Source organism: Arachis duranensis, chromosome 5, assembly GCF_000817695.3.
Source record: "Arachis duranensis cultivar V14167 chromosome 5, aradu.V14167.gnm2.J7QH, whole genome shotgun sequence".
Classification (NCBI taxonomy): Eukaryota; Viridiplantae; Streptophyta; class Magnoliopsida; order Fabales; family Fabaceae; genus Arachis; species Arachis duranensis.
The window spans coordinates 100,945,721-100,968,616 of NC_029776.3; the positions used below are offsets into that span (position 1 = coordinate 100,945,721).

The following is a 22,896-nucleotide window of genomic DNA, read 5'->3' on the forward strand; positions in this document are numbered from 1 at the left end:
TCTACAAAATTCTTGAGTTCTTGTATGTTGTTTTCACCTAGTGATAATCTCATATTTTTTGTAAACTTTAAAACCTTACAGTTATACCAAAAATAGGAAGAATTAATAGAAGATTGAATTATATCTTATCTTGAGCCTTTAGGAATCATAGGTAAAATTTGTCTAAAATCTCCTCCGTAGACAACAACTTTACCTCCAAATGGCAAATGAACATTATATGAATCTGAGAATCTCAAGATGTCTCTGAGGCATTTGTTTAAAGGTTCATAACAATACTTACTTATCATTGGAGTTTCATCGCATATGATTAATTTGGCCTTGGTTATTAGCTTTGCAAGAGGACTTTCCTGTTTAATGTTATACAAAGAATCTTCATTTATGGTCAAAGAAATTTTAAACCTTGAATGTGCAGTTCTTCCATTAGGCAACAAAAGTGCAGCAATTCCACTCGAAACAACTTTTAAAACTATACCTCCTTTAGACCTAATTGAGTATGATATATTTGACCATAAGAATATTTTTGACAACTACCTTGAACATATAAGAAGAAAAGTTCACCGATATTATTGCTAACAATACCCATTATTTGATTGTATGCAAATTTCTACTCATCAATTAGTTTTTCTAAATATCCACTTAGTTTACTCGCAAGAGTATTAACATCAAAGTTCAACTCTTCCATTATAATTCTGTCTTTTAAGTTGGACACCAAATTTTTTGGAGGATACGACATTCCACAATATTCTTTCAATGACTTGCCATTTGACTAGAGCAATTCTTCAATTTTTGCAAGTATAATATTTTTTATTTGGACTTTCGATGTCATTAAATCTATATTTTTTCAATTTAAAATAATATAATTAATTAAAAATTTATTAATAAGTCTTTGGTAAAAGAAAAAAAATCTAAAATGCATTGTTGAATAATAAATAAGGCTCTTTATTTTTGGTTTAAAAAATATTTCATTAGTAACATGTCCTTTTAAAAATTATTCTTGTAATTAACATGGATATTAATATCATTATAATATAAAAAAAAGGCACACAGAGACAACCAATTCAAATGCAAATATTCAATGTATGTGAATTTAGTTATGATTTTTTAGATGCAGCAGATATGATTTATAGTAATGAATCAAAATATGTATTAAGAGAATTTAGTTATGATTTTTTAGATGCAGCAGATATGATTTATAGTAATGAATCAAAATATGTATTAAGAGAAGAAAGTAAAGTAAGTATGAAACTTTTATATATATATATATATATAAAATCCAATTTTCGAGTAATAGTTTTAAATATATTTTGTTTTGTTATATTTCCAAAATATTATCAGAGAGAAAGAGAAAAAGTTAAAATGGACACCAATAAACAATTGAAAATTTGAAATATATGTATGATAATTTTACTCTCAAAAAATGAAATTATTGTTTATATTCTATTACTCTTAATATAAACCATGCGAAATTAATAAATAATTAGTCAATAAATTAATTATTATTTAAAAAAATTAAGAAATTAAATTTTATAATTTAGACTTTAGAAGAGTAAAAATATTTAAAATACGAATTTTAACATTAATTTTAAAAATTTTAGTTTATAATTAAGTCAATGGACCGAACCGATTAAATCGGATCCATGTTGGGTCAAGCCCAAACCATTTAAGCCTCACCTTTACCTTTGTTTCAGCCACATTCACAAAGAATGAGAACGGTGAGATTTGGGGGAAGAATGTAACCCTATGTCATCAATTTCTTTCGACTTTAAATCCTTGTAACTTTCAATTTGGAGCTCCGATTGACGAGTTGTTTGTCGTCACGCGTTCGTCTCGAAGTCTTCTTTAATTTTATCTGAACAAAATGGCAAGAAACTTTATAATTTGTACCTAGTTTTTTTTCCCTTTCTGAATTCGCATTTTAGTATAAGTCTTGAGTGATTTTAATGATTTTGGTGGTTTAGATACAATCTAATATTGGATAATTGTTGGGTTTTGTCCCAATTATTAATGGATAAGATAAAAAAACTTTAAACTCTTGTGGTTTGTCCAATTTAGTATGTCCTAGTACTAATTTGAATAAATTATATAAACTAGCTTGACTTTATATTGAATTCGAGTTGAATTTATTAAATTGGAACTCTTGGAACAAATCTTTAGAGATTGGAATCATTAGGTTTGATTTAGAGTCTTTAAAGTTTGAAGTTTTAACATTTTGATTTGGAGTCTTTGAAATCTAAATAAATAAAATAAATAATAATTAATATTATTTTTTATTTTGTATATTCAATATTTACTGTAAATATAAAAGGTACAATAACCAATGAATAAAAATATGAGTAAAAAATAAAATATCAATTAAAATTAAATTTGTTAACTAATTAATTTTGTATCCATATAATATAATTTCACAACAATATTGAATCACGGCCTATATATTCCACAAAAGAAATACTATAGGTAATCTTTAGTAGTACGAAAATATTTATAAGAATTAATTATTGATATCGATATCAATCACAATTTATTATGATATCCTAATCTTTTTTGAAAAATATTTTATTTTTTTAAAATATAATGCATGTACCGTCTAGACCTTTTCAAAATGGGTCATCATTAATGTGTGCATCAACTATCTACTAATAAAATTATTGCACATGAATGAGAATTAGAATTATATCAATTAATATAATTAGAATAATTAAAAATATTCATAATTGATAGTTAGTTTAATAATGTATTAAATATTAATTTTATATAATTATAATGAAGATATTTTTTTAAATTAGTATAATCATACATTATTTATTAAATACTAATTATAATATAATTATAGTAAATTCATTTGGGAGGAACAAAAATTTATGAAAAATTGACACCTTATTTTAATTAGTTGGAGAAAAAATTTAGTTTTAATATATTAAATAGATAAGTAGAAGTAGATAGAACCGATAGATATATATTTTATAGTAAAATTGATAATGAAATGTCATATTTTTATATTTTAATTATTTTTACATTATATGTGTTTTTCATTTTTAGTAATTTATTTTAGTATAAATATTATTAAATTAAATTTTTAAAGATAATATTTTATTAATTTATTATATAAAATTTATAAAATTATATATACAAATTATATATCAAATTTATTAATTAAGTTTATTTTAGATTAATTTAGAATTCAATTTGAATATCTAAAATAGGATAACTAAAATATTTAGTCCGGGGAGCTAGATGAAATATTAGAGAAGGCCAAAAATATTTACATAATAAAATAAGACTAAAATAAAAGTTTAAGAAAAATTAAATTAAAATTTACATATAATTTATATATAAAAGATTAAAAATAGGGACCATTGTCCTCCTTTGTCACTATGTGACTTTATATTTAGATTGAATTTTTAGTTAATTAAACTCCATCTTAATAATAGTAGTTAAAATTTTGATTTAATTCTAAAAATAATATTGTACTTTTAAATGAATAAAATAATTTTATAAAATTTACATTAGATCAAATAATTTTATAATTTAAATATTATTACAGTTTTATGTTTTAGGTATTTAATTTACATTTCGATTTTGCATAAATTCTGGATTTTTGCTGCCTTGATAGCCCCAACTAAACTAAAAGTGCACCCTTTAAAGCCGCGCAGCCCACCCGCTTCTCTCCGTCTTCGTTTATGGGAAGGCTGAGCACATCCTCTTGGATAAGTGGACGGCAAAAATGAAGCACATGCCTACGCTTCTGATGAGGTCATTCTCAGCTTGTTCTTTGCCAGCTACCCCAACCACACTTCAAGAAATTGCCTACTCAAATTCCAAAGGTGTTACTTCTGCTTCATTTATTTCAACCGCTAACAATTCTCTCTCTTATTTCAATCTGTTTGTTCGGTTCCTTTGGATGTGCTCGCTCACTTGAAATTCGCCCCTTCAATGAGATGCATTTGCTCATGCCTATTTGTGTTTGCGTTTATCGGAAACTTGCATTTGCATATCTATACATTCCGCTTTACACTTTTTGAAAATAAAATTGAGTGGGTTCTATTTTTGAGTCGGAGAGTTACTTTGTTACCGAGAAGTAACTTTGGTGAAGATGAAGACGGGAAAAACTTTGTGCCTTGTTGGATTCTAACATGAAGTTGGCTTTTAGTGATAACATTGGCATGTATTGGACTATTTGTGTTGTGTAATAATGGTAGTTCTCTGATCGATGCTGAAAACTCCGGTTTAAAATGGCAACAATTTTGTAGGACCTGAGCCCATGATGCATGTAATAACAACTGGGTACATGTATGTCATCTTCAACTTAAAAAGGGATACTTTGCATATTAATATAACCAAAATTTCGTGTTTTAAACTCAATTCTTGCTCACTATATTAATAAAATAAAAAACACTCTAGAAAGACTTACTCGGATGGCTTCTTCAGTTCACTCCAAGGACGAGATCATGAGATAATGACAGAGTTCTAGATTGAGGTCAAAAGTCATGTCGTGTTCAACTTGCTGAATTTATTTCATGAACAGTTTGGATTTGGTAGGTTTTGCAAAGGTTGTGCTAAAGAAGGGAAAAACACAACTCTTTAAGGATGGCAACCCAATGGTGTATAGCGGAGCAGTTGATAGAATAATTGGGAGGCCACCACCTAAGACTGGAGACATTGTTTTGGTAGCTGATGGGACTGAAAAGCCAATTGGTTGGGGCTTGTATAACTCAGTTTCGATGTTCTGTGTTCGGCTCATGCAACTTGAAGTTGAAGCTACTAGGTTTGTATATTTTGTTCATTTTCTTCGGTTTCCAGTTACCTTGTTGACTGGGTCCTTTTTTTTTCCTCCCCCTTTTTGAAAATTTTTTATGATACAGTGACTCATCATGTGCATTGAACATGGAGAAACTGCTTGAAAAGAGAATTAATGAAGCTGTTGATTTGCGTAGAAGGTTGGGTCTTCCTTCAGTCCATACAAATGCTTATCGTCTAATAAATAGCGAGGGTGACAGGTGAGGGATGCAAGGGTTGAGCTTTTCTTTGTTGCCTTTCCGTTTCTCAGCTTTTTCAATGTACCAGCATCGCTAAATGATTAATGTATCTGGATATTTTACAACTAATGATTTGGTATATTTGGTTTCATCAGCACTCGGCCTTGTTTTAAACCCTTTAAATTGTGTATATATATATATGCCCAGCTCACCATTTTAGTGTTAAGGTTCATGTTTTTTGCATATTAACGTATTATATTGCTTTTATCTTCGAAAATTATCAAGAAGGTTTTTCTTGATACATGATCCATTGCATTGAGAATGTGGGTTTAAGATAGAGAAGAGGAAGTTTGGTGAGAAAATAAGAACTGAGTATATGAATACAATATTCTGATGTATCATGGTGGGAAACAAGAGAGAAAAACTAACCTCAATTTATAATAATAGAGGAACCCTAGTCTAAACAAATAAGGAAATAATCATGAAACAATAGTAGATATCTCAGCTAATCCTGAGAGATACTATATGATAGATAAATCATAAGATATACTCTTTATTTCTAACACAGTATATGACTAACACCATCAATGTACTAGATTGGACATGTTATAGTGTTATACACCAAATTCATATCTCTCTTCTCTGAATATCTAGTATCATACAACTCATATTAAGCAGGTTTATTAATGATAAGTGATAACCACTCTTTTGTTGCTCAAACCACAAATGATTGTACTACTAACGCCATAATGTATTAGTATTGGATACATATTAAACACTAAATGCAACTCTCTCTTTTTAGAATGTCTAGTATTGTACAGCTTCGTATACTTAGCACCTTTATTACTCATAAGCACTCTTTCTTGCTCAAATGATATTGACGAAAAGAGGTTCACTTGCATGATTTTAATTGGGTATTTGTCCTCTACAGATTATCAGGTTTGATTGTTGATGTCTTTGGAGATGTAGCTGTAGTTGCATCATCCGCAGCTTGGGTTGAGAAATACAAATCAGAGATAGAGGCGTGCATCTGGAAAATCAACTATATCAATCATGTAAATTGGAGGCCATCTGTTGATATTTTAAAGGAAGATGGAGTTGATTTGTCTCATTCAAAGGAATTACATTCATCTAACTGTCCTGAAAGAACAAAGGTATGCAGGAGTCCAGTAAGTAACTGTTCAGAATTTGAAATTTTCTTTCCTGTTGCTTGCTGATTAACAGGAATCTCTGAAGACTCGAGTGTGATTACACTTTAGTTATAGAATATATATAGTGGGAGCAGGGAAATTTGAGTAACTATATACTGGAGGCTGTTAGTGTCAGTTATGACAGCTGTCGTTGATCTAACTACTCCTGAACTTAATTGCGAGCTATGAAGCACAGACACTTCGCTAAGTTGCCGTGTCGGCGTGTCAGACACATTTTGGACACAACGTGCATAGACACTTGTCCGACATGTGTGTCTTCCGTGTCCATACATGTCCTGTCCAGAAAAACAAAAAGATTGCCCGGACACGGTCTAGACACAGAGGACATGGCCCAGACATGGAACTTCAGTGATTTTTACCAAAAGTGAAATTATAAGATAGTAAAACCTAAAAACCCTAACTTTTCTCCTTCCACCCCAAATACCCTCTTTGGCTCCACTGTCCACACCCACTCACCCTCTCCTCACTGCCGGTCTGCCGCCACCTTTGGTCGTTGCCGCTGTACGAGTGTTCGTTGTCAATCTCCACACCTTCGGTCGTTGCTTCCATGGGTGTTCGTCGTCCCTCCCCACACCCACTCACTCTCAATCTCAGCATCTCTTCCTCACTGCCGCCACTTCCGCAATGCTTGTCATCTCGCTGCTTCCATGTCCTCTCCGGTCGCTACTAATTTCTTCTTAACCACTAACTATATAGGTATTATAGTCATTGATGGTTGAGAGAAGACCTACACGAGTTTCTCCTCATCAAGATATTGAGATCACTAATGAGAGAGTTAAATGCTTGAAGAGGTATTTTCCTGATGAAGCAGAGAGGAGAAAAGTAAACGTTGAATTTGCAAGCTTTTCTGATGGTAGAGGTGTCTTTGATGATTATGACTTCTTGAATGATAGAGGCATAGTCGATGCAAAATCTTGGTGGCTAATTTATGGTGGTAAATCAAAACTTCTTCAACCAATTGCTCTTAGGCTACTAGGGCAACCATCTTCATCTTCTTGTTGTGAAAGGAATTGGAGCACTTATTCCTTTATCCGTTCCCTAAAAAGAAACAAGTTGAAGCCTAAATGTGCAGAAAATTTAGTATTTGTCCACACTAATCTTCGTCTTCTTTCAAGAAAAACTTCACGATACAATAAAAGAGAAACTATGATGTGGGATATTTCCGGAGATGATTTTTCACCAATTGATGAAGAAAATGGTATCCTTGAAGCTGCCCACCTTTCTCTTGATGAATCGGAGTTGGAAAGAGTAACTTTTTCTAATGATGAAGATATCAATCATATATGATAGAGAAATAGTATGACTTTAGATAACTTTTTTGTGTATATGTGATGTATAAAACTCTTACTAACTCTATTAAGACATAAAGAGTATATGATTTTATCTTTTAAATACCTATACACTTTAGGAAGAAATGCATATCATATGGTTGTTTTTGAAAATAGTTATTGGTTTAATATTAATGAATATATTATTTATATATGCTTGTTCCTGTGTCCGACAATTTTTTAGAATTGGTGTGTCGTCGTGTCCCGTGTCCTGTGTCCGTGTCCGTGTCCATGTTTGTGCTCCATAGATCGCTAGCTTTCTCTATTGACTGCTTTGAACTAAGCTCTCTAAGGCTTTGCATCTGTTACAAGTAGTATTCCTCTCAAAGTTTAGAAACCAAAACTGCTTTTATGATTAATCTGCAGGTTACTACTCTTCTGGGTTGCGTGCAATGAACAGCTTTCCCTGGGACACCTTTTCCTTTTCAAAGAGCAGGCTTAACTAACAGAACTTAAGGAGAGTTAAGGATGAGAGAAAACACATAATGAATTCATATTAGTTCGGTTGAGAGTTGAGACTTGCCTACATCCACTACTCAACAATCCTTGAGATTTTTAACTACACTTTCACCACGTACAAGATGTTTTGGTCCATGCCTCCTCAATCTTCCTCATTTGTCATTGATCTCACTAGGACTGACACCTCTCGGATATTCTTTCCTCAATCTTTTCCAGCTAAGCGTACAATTGTCAGTTTACTGAGTGCATAAAACAACCCAAAATTAAAGACTAAGTTTTCTCAGATATGAACTTTTAAACTGAGATATTCAGTTTAGTCTTTCTGGACTAACTGAAGTGTTCTGCAGTGACTAATGTTCATTGATTCAAGTTCACCTGATCTTTTCTGCACTAGCTGATGTATTCTGGACAAGCTGATGTCCTTTGATTCAGCTTTAGCTGATGTTTTCTGTTCTGTCTTCTGGTTTAGCTTCAGCTTATGTTGTTGTTTGCTCTGGCTGTTGTATACTTGCACAAGCTGATGTCTTCTGGTTTGATGCAGCTGATGTGTCCTTGCAAAGTTGATGTCTAAACTGATGTATCTCAGTTCACCTAAAGTGACAACTGAGCTTTACTAAATTCAGTTATAGTTTTAAAACTGAATCTTTTGCATCCAAGATTATATATTTTACTTGATGAAATAATTTGAGTGTCTGGTTGAATCAAAACTCTTGAAATGAGTTTCATAAATCATGTGTAACCATGTTTAGACTTTCTTGAACATCTCAAAAAATAAAATACTGTTTGCTAAAAATAATTTTTGTTAACTTACAACATGTAGCAAACCATTAGCTATCAATGAATTTTTTGTGGAATGTTGTTCCAATCTTTCAGATTATGGAAAATGGGATTGTATACACGGTTTCACTGAAAGGCCAGAAGACAGGATTTTATGCAGACCAGCGTGAGAATCGACAGTTTATATCAAGCATTTCAGATGGTCAAAAGGTTCTTGACCTTTGTTGTTACAGCGGTGGGTTTGCTCTAAATGCAGTACGTGGAGGTGCCATAAATGTCACTGGTACATTATATGTTCGCTAATTCTCGTTCATTTTTAATGTCTATGATTATGTATTATGATGTAGGAAATAGGTTGTTCAACCAACTCATGCGTGAAATTTAGAAAGAAATGAAACATACAACTTGATAATATCCACTAGCAAATCAGATTTAACACAATGGTGAATAATCCTATTTTGGAACTAAAGTTCTGAAATGTTTAAGTGAAATTTTAGACTGCTATAGCTAGTACTCAAGAGTTCCGAACTGTTTGGTTCATGTAAAGATTGCACTTGCCATGTGCACACTAATGATTTGAAGCAGACTCATGTTTGTGATGATCCCACGACTATTACCAGCATTACTCCTGACTAAGTTTATGTCTATCATTTCTGACTGATCCTATCCTGGTCGTTAGAGATTAAGACTGAGAATAAATGACTCAGTATTGTTCCCCTTGATATCCCTAATATTTATTAAACATAGTTGTCAATAGTACCCATAATAGTGACTAGAGCATAGTTACATAGAACATAATATGCTCTGACATGGGTATGGGTATGGGCATGAGATATGCTACTTGTCAAATATATGGTATGTTGGGTTGTACTTCTTCGGTATATGCGGTATGTTTTCGAACGCCCTTAACTCAAATAAAATAAAATAAATAAATATAAATAACTTGTGTTCTTCACCTTTTTCTTAGTTTAGCTATACCCATTTACCTTCTCCTTTCTTCACCTCATTTTTTTCTTTAATTTCTTGTGAATTTGTTTGTTTCCTTTGCCTCTTCCTAAATCCAAACATCTAAGGAGTGATCATTCAACAGCAGCCCCGTCACATTGTGTTTTAAAGAAAGTGACTTGTAGCTGCAAATTGTGCCTAGTGTAATTTCAGGCTCAAAAGCCTGACTTTACCTTTCCACATTGTGCTACTATGCTTTTCATGAGGAATTCTTAATGATTGTTTGGTACATGGAATTAGGTATGGAATTGATACAGAGAATTGGAATTTGGGCAGATGGATTTCGTAGTTTGTGTTTTGTGGCTATTTTTCATGTCATGGTGATTCAACAAACTTTTTTATATTGGTTGTCGATGGCCTAACATAACTTTGCTTTTATTTGAGCTTGGAACTGGCCAAGTCGAACAAAGACTTAGTGTAGGCAGAGTGTAAAGAGAATAAATGGGCTAAACAAAGTTATGTTCTATGAAAGGGCCCCATAATGCCGTTTGATCCATGTGGCCGATCTATCGAGTGGAATCAAACTTTGTTATGTTGGTGGTGGTGTTATTTGGTGGCCCATTTAGCATTCAATTCGCCAATCATGAATCCGTATGAGAATTCCATGGAATTAATAAAAGAAAAACAGCCCTAGCCCTTTTCAATTGTTTACACAATATAAGTTCCTAATTTCATGCCTCAGATTTTTCTATTTTTTATTTTATATATATTTTGGTTCTCTGATGTGATTCTCTCTCTCTCTCTCTCTCTCTAGTTTAGCAACCCAAACTTCATGCCATGATAAAGTTGGCATCACTTTACTGGACAACTCAAATGGGTTAAAAATAGCAATTAAGATTCAATTTAACTACTGTAATATTAGAAAACATAAACTTTTTATTTATCAAAAATAAAAAAATAATACCATTAATTTATAGATTTTTACACAAAAAGCACTCGCTTGGTTTTTCCTATAGGTTTTGTTTTAAGTAGCTCCTTTCATAATATGGATCTATGGTTCTTTGCATACTTTTTCATTATTTATTTATTTAATTTTTTTATATACATCGAGAAACCGTTCTCATCATGGAGTAATTTTGTTAGGTATTGACACATCATTGCCAGCGCTGGATCTTGCTAAAGAAAATGTGGTGCTAAACAATTTGGATCCAGGAAGAATATCATTTTTCAGAGAAGATGCAACTGAATTTATGAAGGATGCTCAGTTAAGGGATGCATCCTGGGATATTGTCATCATTGACCCTCCTAAACTGGCGCCAACAAAGAAGGTATGAATTATGGCTTGAGACAAAGTTATGACGCTTGGTTTCAGTTAACTCAAGGAGTGAGTTGCTGACCACATTGCTTCAGGGTTTGCCATTTTAGCTTGTGGATGAAACCATAGATATTTGTTAATCCTACTTCTTGAACTATATGCAAATTATGAGCAGCCACTACCTCTAACTAAAATTATTCTTTGAGAGTGACATATCTGCCGCTGCACTCTACAGTACTTTACTATATGATACTTACTACTTAGGGGTGGGCATGGTTTTAGATTTTAATATAAAGTCGTATACGGGTTCAAGAAGTAGGATTAACTATACTTGCTCAAAGTCGTGTTTCACAAGACACTCTTTTCATAAGAATGTCATTTAATATAAAAATTTGTTATGACCATATCCACGATGTGCTCCATGAGCAACCAAGAATTTCTCCTTTCCAATGAGGTTTCTCTAATGAATATGACAAGGATTGGCGGCTTTATTTCTTTTCCTTATCCTCTCTTTTCTTTCTACTGTGTACATCCAGAATTTATTTTTTCCAGATTTTATTTTTTCCTTCGGCTAAATATTTTAGAAGTTTTGTATGGGTCCACCCTCCCAACCCTTTATTGAGAATGGTTGATTTTGAAACAGTAACCAATGGAAGTTGAAGAGACGCCTTTGCTTATTGTTAAGTATCAATGAAAAGTGGGGAACTACATTTTAAAAGCTACTATTAAGGGGAGAAGAACCACTCTCTGTAAATATAGTATCAAGCATTTCATACTACCGATGTGGGACTTTTTGGGCATCCAATAATACGGAAGTCCCTAGCACATATATATGGTGCGTTGCTCTATTTGAAATTTGATTTGGGACCAAGGTTAAGGTTGATAAAGATAATATTCTTTTCTATGATGTCTAGTAATATCAAAGAACAATCCCATAAGATTAGTTTTGCCATCCATTATTTCATGATTATTATTTGGTTGGATTAAGGTTTTTAGGATTCTTATAAATAGAGTTTAATGTTCCTCCATAGGGTACAACACCACATGGTATTTCTCTCTTCTCTTTCTGCTCTCTTATCTAAAACCAACGATCTCTACAAAGATATTAGCCTTGCATTACTATGTATGTGTCATTTGTTTTTGGCGAGATACTTAATCCCTTGATATGTAATCATGAAAGCAGTGCTGTGGAATTTCGCGGTGCCAATATTCCTTTTACAGTCTGCACATTGTCAACTTGAATTTTTGCCGCGAAATTTCAAATTGAAAGTTTGAAATTATGTTGCAGGCTTTACATGGTGCATCTGGTATGTACAGAAAATTGAATTCGTTTGCGATGCAACTTACTAAAAGAGGTGGTCTTTTGATGACCTGTTCATGTTCTGGAGCTATGACCCAAAGTGGAACATTCCTGCATATCCTTCAGGTATTATTGGGATATTTGCTGTACCTATTTTCTGAAATGTTTGATTAACTATCACTCTCAACCATTGGGTCTGGAGTTTGTGGAAGTTATGTTGAAGTAAAGATATTTTATTTTTCACTGAACATCTTAGGGTTTCGTTAATGAAAAGAAACAGAATTATTTAATTGATTAATTAATATAATAATAAGATACTTTGGAATTGGCTGGTTTTCTATACGATACTGGTTAGTATGTTAGTCATTTAGCTTAAGTATAATAAAGGACAAATAGGTCTTTGACCATTTATCTTAGAGATAAATAGGTCATTAACCAAAATTAAATACTTATATAGGTACTTGACTATTGAAAAAACGAGACACTTATGTGCCATATATATTTGTCGAACTTGGATCCTCTAAAGTGATTCAATAGTGAGATACCTAATTGTCTTTTGTTCAAGAAACTATTACCTCGACTGTTGTGATATATTTTGAAAGCTAACAGAATTAGAGTAGTTTGGACCTTATTCGAATTAGGGACGCGTCATTAGACGAGTAAGGAATATCAATAACGCTAAAATGTTTTGTTTTGATAATGAATTCATCTTGAAATGCTTAGTACAAGGTAATATGAAAAGTTTTATAATACTGCATGAACGGTATGGCCTCGCTATCATTAATCTCTCTCTCTCTCTCTCTCTCCAGGGTGCAGCTGCTATGGCTGGGAGAAAAATCACAGTTCTGAGACAGGCCGGAGCAGCTTGTGATCATCCTATTGATCCATCATACCCAGAAGGCGCGTACCTATCTAACATTCTATTAAGAGTCACATGATTATTATTTAAATTCATTCATTTACTAACATCAGAATTTTTAGGAATTTAATTCTAATTAATTTTTGGTTGATTTTCATTAAGATAATAGTAATTATGTTCTATCTTTTTGTGTACAATAATTAACTTCAATTTGGTATAAATTGAGTTTAATTATTATTATTATTATAATATTTGTTATTTTATAACTAATTAAAATTTACGTGAACGTATGAGGGAAATATAGAATATAACGGTAATTGAGATTTAAAAGCTCAAATGGTATAATCATCTCATCTTCACATAGAGAAATGTGGTTCGAGTTTCACTTCTAATATTGGGAAAAAAAAAATTTTTAACGAAAAAAGTTGCTTAAGTTATTAATTTTTTTAAAAAAATTACTTGATTTTGTACTTAAAAATCTGTTATGAAATTTATTAGGATAAAGTATTAAATTGGTCCCTACGTTTAGGGTGAATTTTATTTTAGTCCTCTACGTTTAAAGTGTCTTATCTACGTTTAAGATAGTTTTGATTTGCATCAATTAAGTCCTGCCGTTAAGTGGGAGTGTAATAGTTAATGTTGTGTTCGACGTGGCAAACGAAAGGGGACAGTGGCTCTAGTTAACCATTGGAAGCAAGGAAAAAAAAAGAAAAACAAAATCGGGTCCAATAAGTGAACTCTAATCCCTAAAATTGTTGTTCTTTGTATTCTTAGAATGGCTCCTCAGACGTCTTCCCAAGGTTCGCGTAACAGCAGCAAGACTTGTGGGAGGAGGACGTGCTTTTGTAGGGAGAGACCAGTGTTATGGACATCATTTATAGCGGAGAACCCAGAAAGAAGATTTTGGGGATGTATCAACTATCAGGTGAGTCACTTCTTTGCAATCTCTTGTTTCGAAATGGCGTTAGGTGCCAGTGTGTGGAGGGTTTGAACTGTTTAGTGTCTTCTTTTTGTTTTTTTTTAGAACAAATCGGAGAAGAATGTGATTATTTTGCTTGGGCAGATGCTGAAGGACAAGACCTACAAATTCAGAGACTGAAGAGAAAAGCAAGTGTCTTAAAGGAAAACCTGCAGAAAGCTGAAAGGAAAACCTGCAGAAAACTAAAAGGAAATTTGCATTGGCACTTGCTGTTGGAATTCTTAGATGGATAATGGCTGGGCTGCTGCTATATACTCGATTTAATTGAGGTTTAGGGGGTTAACAATTATCTTGATTTGTTTTACTGTTGTTGTCCCTAGTTTGATAGGAATGTCAAATGTTGAGTGGAATGAAAAATTGACATACAGTTAGAGTCCTAACAACAATGTCTTAGGGGATAACAAGTTGGCACAGTTATGTGTAAAGGTATGTGCTGTAAACATTATCAATTATTAAGTGAAATGAAAAACTATGTATTCCTGTATTTTGACATACATTATTGGACATTATAACAGTTTAAATCAGTTTGATCAAATAATAAACAGAAGGCTCAAGTTGCCAATCCATATAACTATACTCCTGACAATTCATTTTAACCATTTGGCAGGGAGAAGTCTTAAAGTAACTTCTCTTAACCATTACAATATCCAAACAAGTCTTAAAGAAAACCATCAAAAGTTAACAACACAAAAGATATCAACATGAAACTAGATGTCTTAAAGTAGACTGTCTAAAGTATTACAGGGACATCAGCCCTTGGTCATTGCCACTTTCACTATAAAACACAAAGTAAACATTAAAATCTACTATAAATTCATCCTAATGCTTTCCAGGCCCTAGGTGGTGTTTTGGCCATGTATTTCAAGGTCTTTCTTGATGGACTAGTAGCTATTGTTGTGGATGGCTGGGGCTGACTGGCACTGCTGATGCGTTTAACTCTCTTGGAGGAGGTTTGTGACTGTTGAGTCCCTATAACTTGTGTAATTCTCTTACTCTTGGTTGAAGTTTTGTTGCTGCTTTTGTTGTTGTCTTCGCTGCATTCTTGTTGGGGTTTGGAGTCCTAGTTGTGCCAGCACTCTTCTTGGCATGTGGAGCAGTGTTCTGCTACAACTAGTAACAACAAATAGTGCCATCAACAGATTGGGATCAACACATTAGTAATAAACAAGCCATACAAGGATAATCTAAATTGATATCAGTCCACATTTACCTGTTTTGCCAAGGCTTCCACCTTACGTTTTTTAGGAAGGTTCTTTTGTTGTGACCAAGTGCAAAATAGTAGAAGCATTTTTGTTATTGTCCAGCCCTGGATAATTTAGACAGTGGTCCATTGTTGCGTGACTCATCACCATCCTTGTTCCTGCTTAATTTTGAGCGTCCTATTGGTTTCCTAAACACTGGTGGCAGCACATCATCATTCTGAGTCCGGTCCCATAGATTTGGTGCATTCACAGGGTAGATTACATGTTGATAGCAGTCCATGTATGTCTCTTTCTTATAGCACTTGTTCACATAGTTCTTAACATCTAAACACATTTTTCTAATGCAACTTATGGCATGCTCACAAGGGTAACCTATTAGTTGAAACTTTCTACAGGAGCACTCATGTAACTTTAAGTCCACAACAAATTTGTCTCTATTACCCTGGCTGCTGGACACCTCATATTTGTCCCTACCCGCATAGATGGCCAACCACTTCCCACCCTTATCAAACTATCCTTCAATTTTCTTGTTTATTTTTGACAAAATTTCTCCAACATATGTAATTATACTTTGTCTGTTGTCAGCCCAGCTATTCATTACATAGACACTATGGGTTTCTCTCTAGCCTCTACAATAATAGAGTTAAAACATTCACACATGTTGTTTACAAGTATATCAACTCTAGAAAAATAATTAAACCTGGACTTGCTCTAATACTTAGCAGAGATCTCCATGAGATGATTATAAGCTCCTTGATCAACCAGCTGAATCTCCTTCATCCTTCCCTTCCGCTCCTAGACATATGTTGCCTTTGCAGCCTTTCACATCATCAATTTCAGCTGAATACCTGGTAACCTTTTTTTGAAATTGCTATATAAGTACCTGACACAAAATATGTGATCTATGCTAGGCAGCAACTCATCAAAGGTAGGAATCAATCTCTTAGAAACAGAATTTAAAAACAGCACAAGTTAATAACATCACAACATGAGTTAAACACATAATCAATTACACAATTTTAGGTGAAAACTGGTTAAGTTGAGGGTCACTTTTTGTTGGTCGCTCATGAATGTACACCATCTGATCTTGACAGCACCCAAATCATCGCACAAATTCAACAAAAACCACGTCCAATTGTCTTTTGTCTCTGCTTCAACAACAACATAGGCAATTAGCAAAATTTGATCGTTGGGGTCCCATCTAATGGCTATTAGAAGTTGACCACCATATGGAGTCCTAATGAAGTATCCATCAAGGCCGATCATGGGTCTGCACACCATGAAACTCCGTTTGCAAGCATCCAAGCAGATATAGATCCTCTCAAATCGTGGTCCATGTCCTTACCAGGGATTGGTGTCTTTAGTTGAAACTCAAGAGGTCTCTGCACTTGTATCCGAACAGTGGTACCCGGATTCGACCTCAGTAACTCGGCAGTATAGTCATGTATCCTCATATATTGCTCTCTACAAGTACCATTAATTTCATCCAACACTTGCTGCTTTGCTCTGGCAGCTTTGGTCTTTGTGAGGTCAACATTTCACTTGCTATGAGCCTTCCTTATCAAGGTTCTCAACTTGATTTTAGGGTTCTCACAAATCTTCTTCACAAAAGTCTTACTTAGCCATTGAGAACTCATGATACCAATGTTGGTTGCCTTATTGCATGTGTGTTTTTTATAACAGCTGATCAATTGCCATGCATCTTCTCCTTTCATCTTATGGCAGTATGTAAACCACTTGCAACCTTCTTGACAAACAGCTTTGCGCCTATGGCTATCACACTTTGAGAACCATATTCCTCTACCACTGTGCACAACATAGCTAGTTGCACATTCCTTAAAAGCATTTCTATCTGCATACATTGTCATAACCTCCCATTTATACTCTTCATATTCTTCAAACTCTTGTGCAATGTGTACTTCCTCAACAAGGGATCCCCTTCGTCGTCACTTACAGGGACATCCCATAACTCCTCACTCTCATACCTATCATCTTCATCCCTTAGTTCAGCAGCCACCACTTGCTCCTTTTCCTTGTTAACACTAGCACTAAATTCTCCTTGCACTCTCTCAGCTGGAACACTCTGTTTTATCTTTTGAGAATCTTTCATAGTTGTGATATCAACATCATATAAACCCCCATTACCATTTCAATCGCCATTGCTGTCATCAAAGGCTACCTCTGTTGCACTATCTCCAGAGCTGTTTTCACTCTACTATTCATCACTATCTTCCTCATCAGTGGCATCATCATTCTCTAGCTGGTAGTCATCATCCTCAAATTCATTTTCACCTGAAAAATCTGACCTCTCTGCAGACATAGAATCATCCTCCAACATATCAGTTTGGGCTTTTGTCACCACTCTGGGCTTCTGACCCACCTTGGCCTGAGCTGATGATTGGGTCTTGTGTAGCACAATTGGACCAGGCCCAACAGTCCTTGCAGTTGGTGCAGCAGCCTCACCACCATCTATCTCTTGAACTTTCTCAATTGTACATCCTTTCTTAGCAGTAGCACCATCTTTGTGAACAACAAAAAGCTCCACCATGTTATCCCTCATTCCAATTTTGGCCATGTCCATTGCATTGTTGTCCGTGTGAAGCATCCTCAGTCATACATCTATTTCATCTTTTAGAGACTTATACAATATTGTAGTGATGTTCTCTACCACATATTCCTGTTCGACTACTATCTCAGTTTTCTCGAACCTACTCCACCTATCTTCATCACAGTAGTCCACTATCGAAGTCTCACCCCACATAGTGTAAAGGTTCACCATCAAATCCAAACTTCTCCCATGGTGTATCTTAACATTAACATAACTCATTTTTCGAACAATCTGTTAAACAAGCATAATAGACTTCATAAAATTTTCACATTGATCAACAAACAATAAAAATGCATAAATGCAATCACTAGGGCAAAATTAAAACTTCTAAAACAAAACAAGAAATGAATATGAAACTATAAAACAAAACAGTCACACACACAACATCATTACATATCAGCATGCATTGAGATGAAAACCAAATGAGTGGAGGAGATTTGATAAGAAATACCTGACACGATCTTCTTCGGAGAAGAAGGGTTTCAAACTAACTGCTTCTATGGACCTTTAATGTTACTGAAGGACAATGTCATCTCTCTAGTTGCGAATCGCAACCCTTGAGTGACTATTGGTAGGGTTTGTAGGTTTTTTTTATCGTTTCGTGCTTCATAAGAAGAAGAAGAAGAGTCAGTGGTAGAGTAAGTATGCGTTCTATCCAAACACGGGAACCATTACACGTCTCTTAACCCCTGCCCCCTCTCGTTTGGCACGTCGGACACAACATTAACTATTACACTCCCACTTAACGGCAGGACTTGATTGATGCAAATCAAAACTATTTTGGACGTAAATAGAACACTTTAAATGTTGGGGACTAAAATAGAATTCACCCCAAACGTAGGGGACCAATTTAATACTTTACCCAATTTATTATAACGAGTGATTTATGTTGGTTATTCTACTAGTTACGAGATAAGTAGTAAAAATATTAGATGTTTCTCGTTAGCAAACGAAATATGTCAAAAGAGTTATATTGAACGTATCTTATTAGAGTTCGTTTGGATGTTATTAAATTATTAAAAAAATATTTTTTAATGAGTAATTTTTTTATTTTTTAATGTATTTGACAAAATTTTAGTAGTAAAAATAAAAATATTAAAAAATAAAAAATTGTGATACTACAAGTACAAACATTTTTGTACTGTGCATGTGTTATTTTTCTCTTTTTCTATGCTTGTTTGATGCATAAATTTTTGTTAGAGAGTATAGAAACTTTGTTGACATTCCACATAAATTTATACATAGTATATAAATTTTTGCACATACAAAAAATTTTATCGATATACTATAGAAATTTATATATATAGTATAGAAATTTTTATACATAGGGAGGGTAAATGTCGGTTAGGAATTTTCACAAAAATAATTCCGTTGATAGTATAGTTCCAAACCAACAATCAATCCTCAATCAAAGTTTAATTTGTTTGTCGCAAGTACAAACCCAATAAAAATAACCAAAATATTTAAATCTCGGGTCGTCTCTCAAGAAATTGTAGGAAAGTGTGCATATTATTGGTTATGGATTTGTATATTTTTGGATTTTGAAATAAAGGACAAGAAATGTAAATTGCAAGGAAGTAAAGGAAACTTAAATGATAAAAAGGTCTTGGCAATGGTTGATGGTTAAAGATCACTATCCTTGTTACTAACCACAACATAATAATTATAAGGATCACTCCCACTTTGTCATCTCCAAAATTAGAAGAAAGTCAAGTGAGTTTAATGGATCCTAGTCCATAAGTCCTAGCTAACTCACTAATTAATTTAGTGAGAAACTAGAGTCAATGGCAACAAATTATCAATCACTTGGATATTAGTAACTCTAGGTAACCCAAGTTACCATCTAAGTCAAGAATAGAAAAATTTACTTTAAAAACCAACCAAACATTTTATCAAATACTTAGAAGGTATAAGAGAAAAGTATATTAAAATAGCAAGAAATATAAAATCTAACAACTACCAATTACAAGAAATTAACAATAACAACTCAATTAAGCATTAAAGAAACATAAAACATAAATGACATTAATGGAAATTAAAGTTAACAAAAGTTCATAAACATAAAGACAAGAAAATAGAGGAAATAACAAGTAAGCTAAGAGAACAAAGATGTAAGAACAATAAATTGTAAAGAAAACTAAATCAAAGCAAGAATTAAAACCTAGATCTAGAGAAATATAACCTAAATCTAAACTAATTCTAGAGAGAAGAGAGAGCTTCTCTTTCTAGAATTCTAACCTAAAATATGATGAAAACTAAATTATGACTCCTTGGTTCATCCCCCTCCAATTCTTGGATTCAAAAGCATCAGAAATGAGTTGGATTTGGGCCTCCTTGAGCACAGAAATCACCCCCAGCGTATTCACTTTAATGAGGTCACGTTACCAACATCACGCGTGCGAGTGGTTGACGCGTGCGCGTCGCTTGCCAGATTTTCTCCTCACGTGTACGCATCGGTCATGCGTACGCATCGCCTTGAATCTTCCAAATTTTATTTTCCATGAATTCTCCATCTTGCATGCTTTCCTCTTCACTTTCTTGATCTATTCCTTGCCCTTTTAATCCTGAAATCACAAACAAACATATCAAGACATCAAGTGGAATCAAAAGTGAATTAAATTTGACTAATTAAAGGTCTAAAAAGCATGTTTTTAACCATTAAGCAAAATTAGGAGAAATTCAAGAAACCATGTTATTTTAGTGAATAAATGGGAGAAAAGTTGACAAAATCCACCAAATTCAATACAAAATAAACCATAAAATTGTGGTTTATCAATAGCACATAAAATTTTTGTTGCGGATATATTTTGTTGGTTGGGTGAGTCAATTGTGATCTTTCAAAAACTTTTGTATTATGCATAAAAAATTGTTGTGCTATACATAAAAAATTTCTATGTTGTGTACCAAATTTTTGTGCTATATGTATTTTGTGGGTTGGGTATCAATGTTTTCAATATATAGTCCTTAAAAAATTTTTGTGCAGCGCATCAAATTTTTTGTACTGTGCACTAAATTTCTATGTTGTGTACTGAAATTTCTGTATTGTGCATATTTTGTTGGTTGGATGTTAATATTCTATGTAGTCATTTTGTGATGTGCATCAAAATTTATGTGATGTGAATCAAAATTTTTCTATTCTAACTTTCTGAACATATAGAAGAGAAGAAAAAGATGGAAAAGATGATGATGATGATAGTGAGCGGAGGATGAGGAAGAAACATGAGGAGAAAAAATCAAATAAGAGAATAAGAGGAGGACAACAACGACGACGTTGTTGAAGAAGGAGCGTGTAGAAGAAGAAGCTCGAAGTTACTGAAGACAATGACGACTTGGTTGAAGAAGAAGAAAAAAAAAAGAGGAGGAAGAAAAAGACGATCACCACCACGTTAAAAAGAAGACATGCATATCTGACTTAGTTGGTGAAATTACTTGCTGCGTAAATTTATTGAGTAAAAGAATATATTTTTTTTATTAATTACAAGTTACATATTTTTTAATTTAAAAAGGATATTTTTGATATAGTAAATAAACAAAAATGTATTTTTATATTATTGTACTCACACATAATTATTAGATAAAAGATATTTTTAGCTAGAGTAAAGTATTAAATTGGTCTCCTATATTTAGGCCTAATCCTATTTTGATCCCTAAGGTTTGAAGTGTCCTATTTATATTTAAAAAAAAATTTGATTAGCCTCAAGTACCTGCCGTAAAGTCATGGTGAAATAAGAAATTACCTGTCCTACGTGGCCGTTTAAAGGATAACTCTATCGATCGTCATTCAAAGGTTTTGATTTAAGTGTAGAGAAGTGATATTGGCGGTCACTTATATACAAGTTCAACTTGGTCAGTTAGTTTGAAATCCTTCAACGCCTGAAGAACAACGTGTCAGGTGTTCATGAATGAAATTTTCTCTACCCATTTGGTTCCCATCTTAGTGCATGATAATATGTGATGCTGCTGTGTGTATGATTGTATTTTTTGATAATTCAATATTCATTTCTTGTTTTGTTCTAGAATTTTTTATTTTACCCTAGTGAATGAGTTTATGCCTCTATGTTGATATTGTTGATCAATGTGAGAGTTTTATTGAGTAGTTTATACTTATCTGACAAGTTGTTGAAGAAATGAGTTATTTTAGTATCAAAATACATCATGGTAGGGTGGAAAGTTTTGGTTTAATGGTGAACCTTTATCAAAATACTTTATTATATTATATTTTACATATCAATATATATCTTATTATGTAATTAAATAAAGATATTTTTTTAATAAAAAATTTAATAACCAAACTAATCATTAATTATGTTAGTAAGGAGTGATCCACAGCAGAAGGAGGGATCTAGTGAGATGACATCGGCGCTGACTATACTCGGAAGGACGAGAATTCAACGATATAGTTAAAGAATGATGCACTAAAGAAAGAGAGATTGCGTGAGAGGACAGTGGATGACGACGACGTCAGCGCTTCTTGTCATGACGGCGATGACGATTCTTGGAAGGATCTAAACTACGCGACGAAAAAAGAATTGAGGAATGAAAAGATGCTACAATTATGGAAGTGAGATTTTGATATTTTAAGAAATTATACCATTATCCATTTCAAATAATAAATTACACAATAACCCAACTATGGTTAAGATAATAACCAATTAAAATTTGATACATCATAAAAAATAACTTACATATTATTTTAAAAGAAGTTAAATAGCATTCACTTAATATAATATATCATAAAAAAATTAGTTCATGTGTCATGTTAATGATACGTCACATATTATAGGACATATCATCAATTTATGTAGTTTCAAATTAGTGCGCGAATATTTTTTATTTATGAAATTTTAAAAAGCAAGTCAAGTTCGTTCTTAGATAAATATTTTTTTATAAACTTAATTTAAATATTTTTTAATCCCACTAATTTTAATCCCATATTCCAA

General features: G+C 33.1%; 1 protein-coding gene across 3 annotated transcripts; it reads left to right on the top strand.

The window, feature by feature from the left end:
• The first annotated feature begins 3,629 nt into the window (after nucleotides 1–3,629).
• On the top strand, nucleotides 3,630–13,410 carry LOC107491320 (uncharacterized). Of its 3 annotated transcripts, none has more exons than XM_016112163.3 (8): nucleotides 3,630–3,821; nucleotides 4,537–4,762; nucleotides 4,860–4,994; nucleotides 5,905–6,127; nucleotides 8,845–9,031; nucleotides 10,837–11,021; nucleotides 12,297–12,434; nucleotides 13,118–13,410. In XM_016112163.3, exons 1-8 carry the CDS (start codon nucleotides 3,722–3,724, stop codon nucleotides 13,244–13,246), a joined length of 1,323 nt encoding a protein of 440 aa, XP_015967649.1. In that variant the 5' UTR covers nucleotides 3,630–3,721; the 3' UTR covers nucleotides 13,247–13,410. The 3 variants fall into 3 exon arrangements, with proteins under 3 accessions (XP_015967649.1, XP_052117219.1, XP_052117220.1); XM_052261259.1 differs by having other exon boundaries at nucleotides 4,932–4,994; XM_052261260.1 differs by having other exon boundaries at nucleotides 3,673–3,821; nucleotides 4,523–4,762.
• Nucleotides 13,411–22,896: the final 9,486 nt, after the last annotated feature.

Coding starts and splice junctions, on each gene's coding strand:
- LOC107491320 (XM_016112163.3), top strand. CDS start 3,722: ATGAAGCACATGCCTACGCTTCTGATGAGGTCATTCTCAGCTTGTTCT. Junction 4,763..4,859: donor CTTGAAGTTGAAGCTACTAG/GTTTGTATATTT, acceptor TTTATGATACAG/TGACTCATCATGTGCATTGA. Junction 4,995..5,904: donor ATAAATAGCGAGGGTGACAG/GTGAGGGATGCA, acceptor TGTCCTCTACAG/ATTATCAGGTTTGATTGTTG.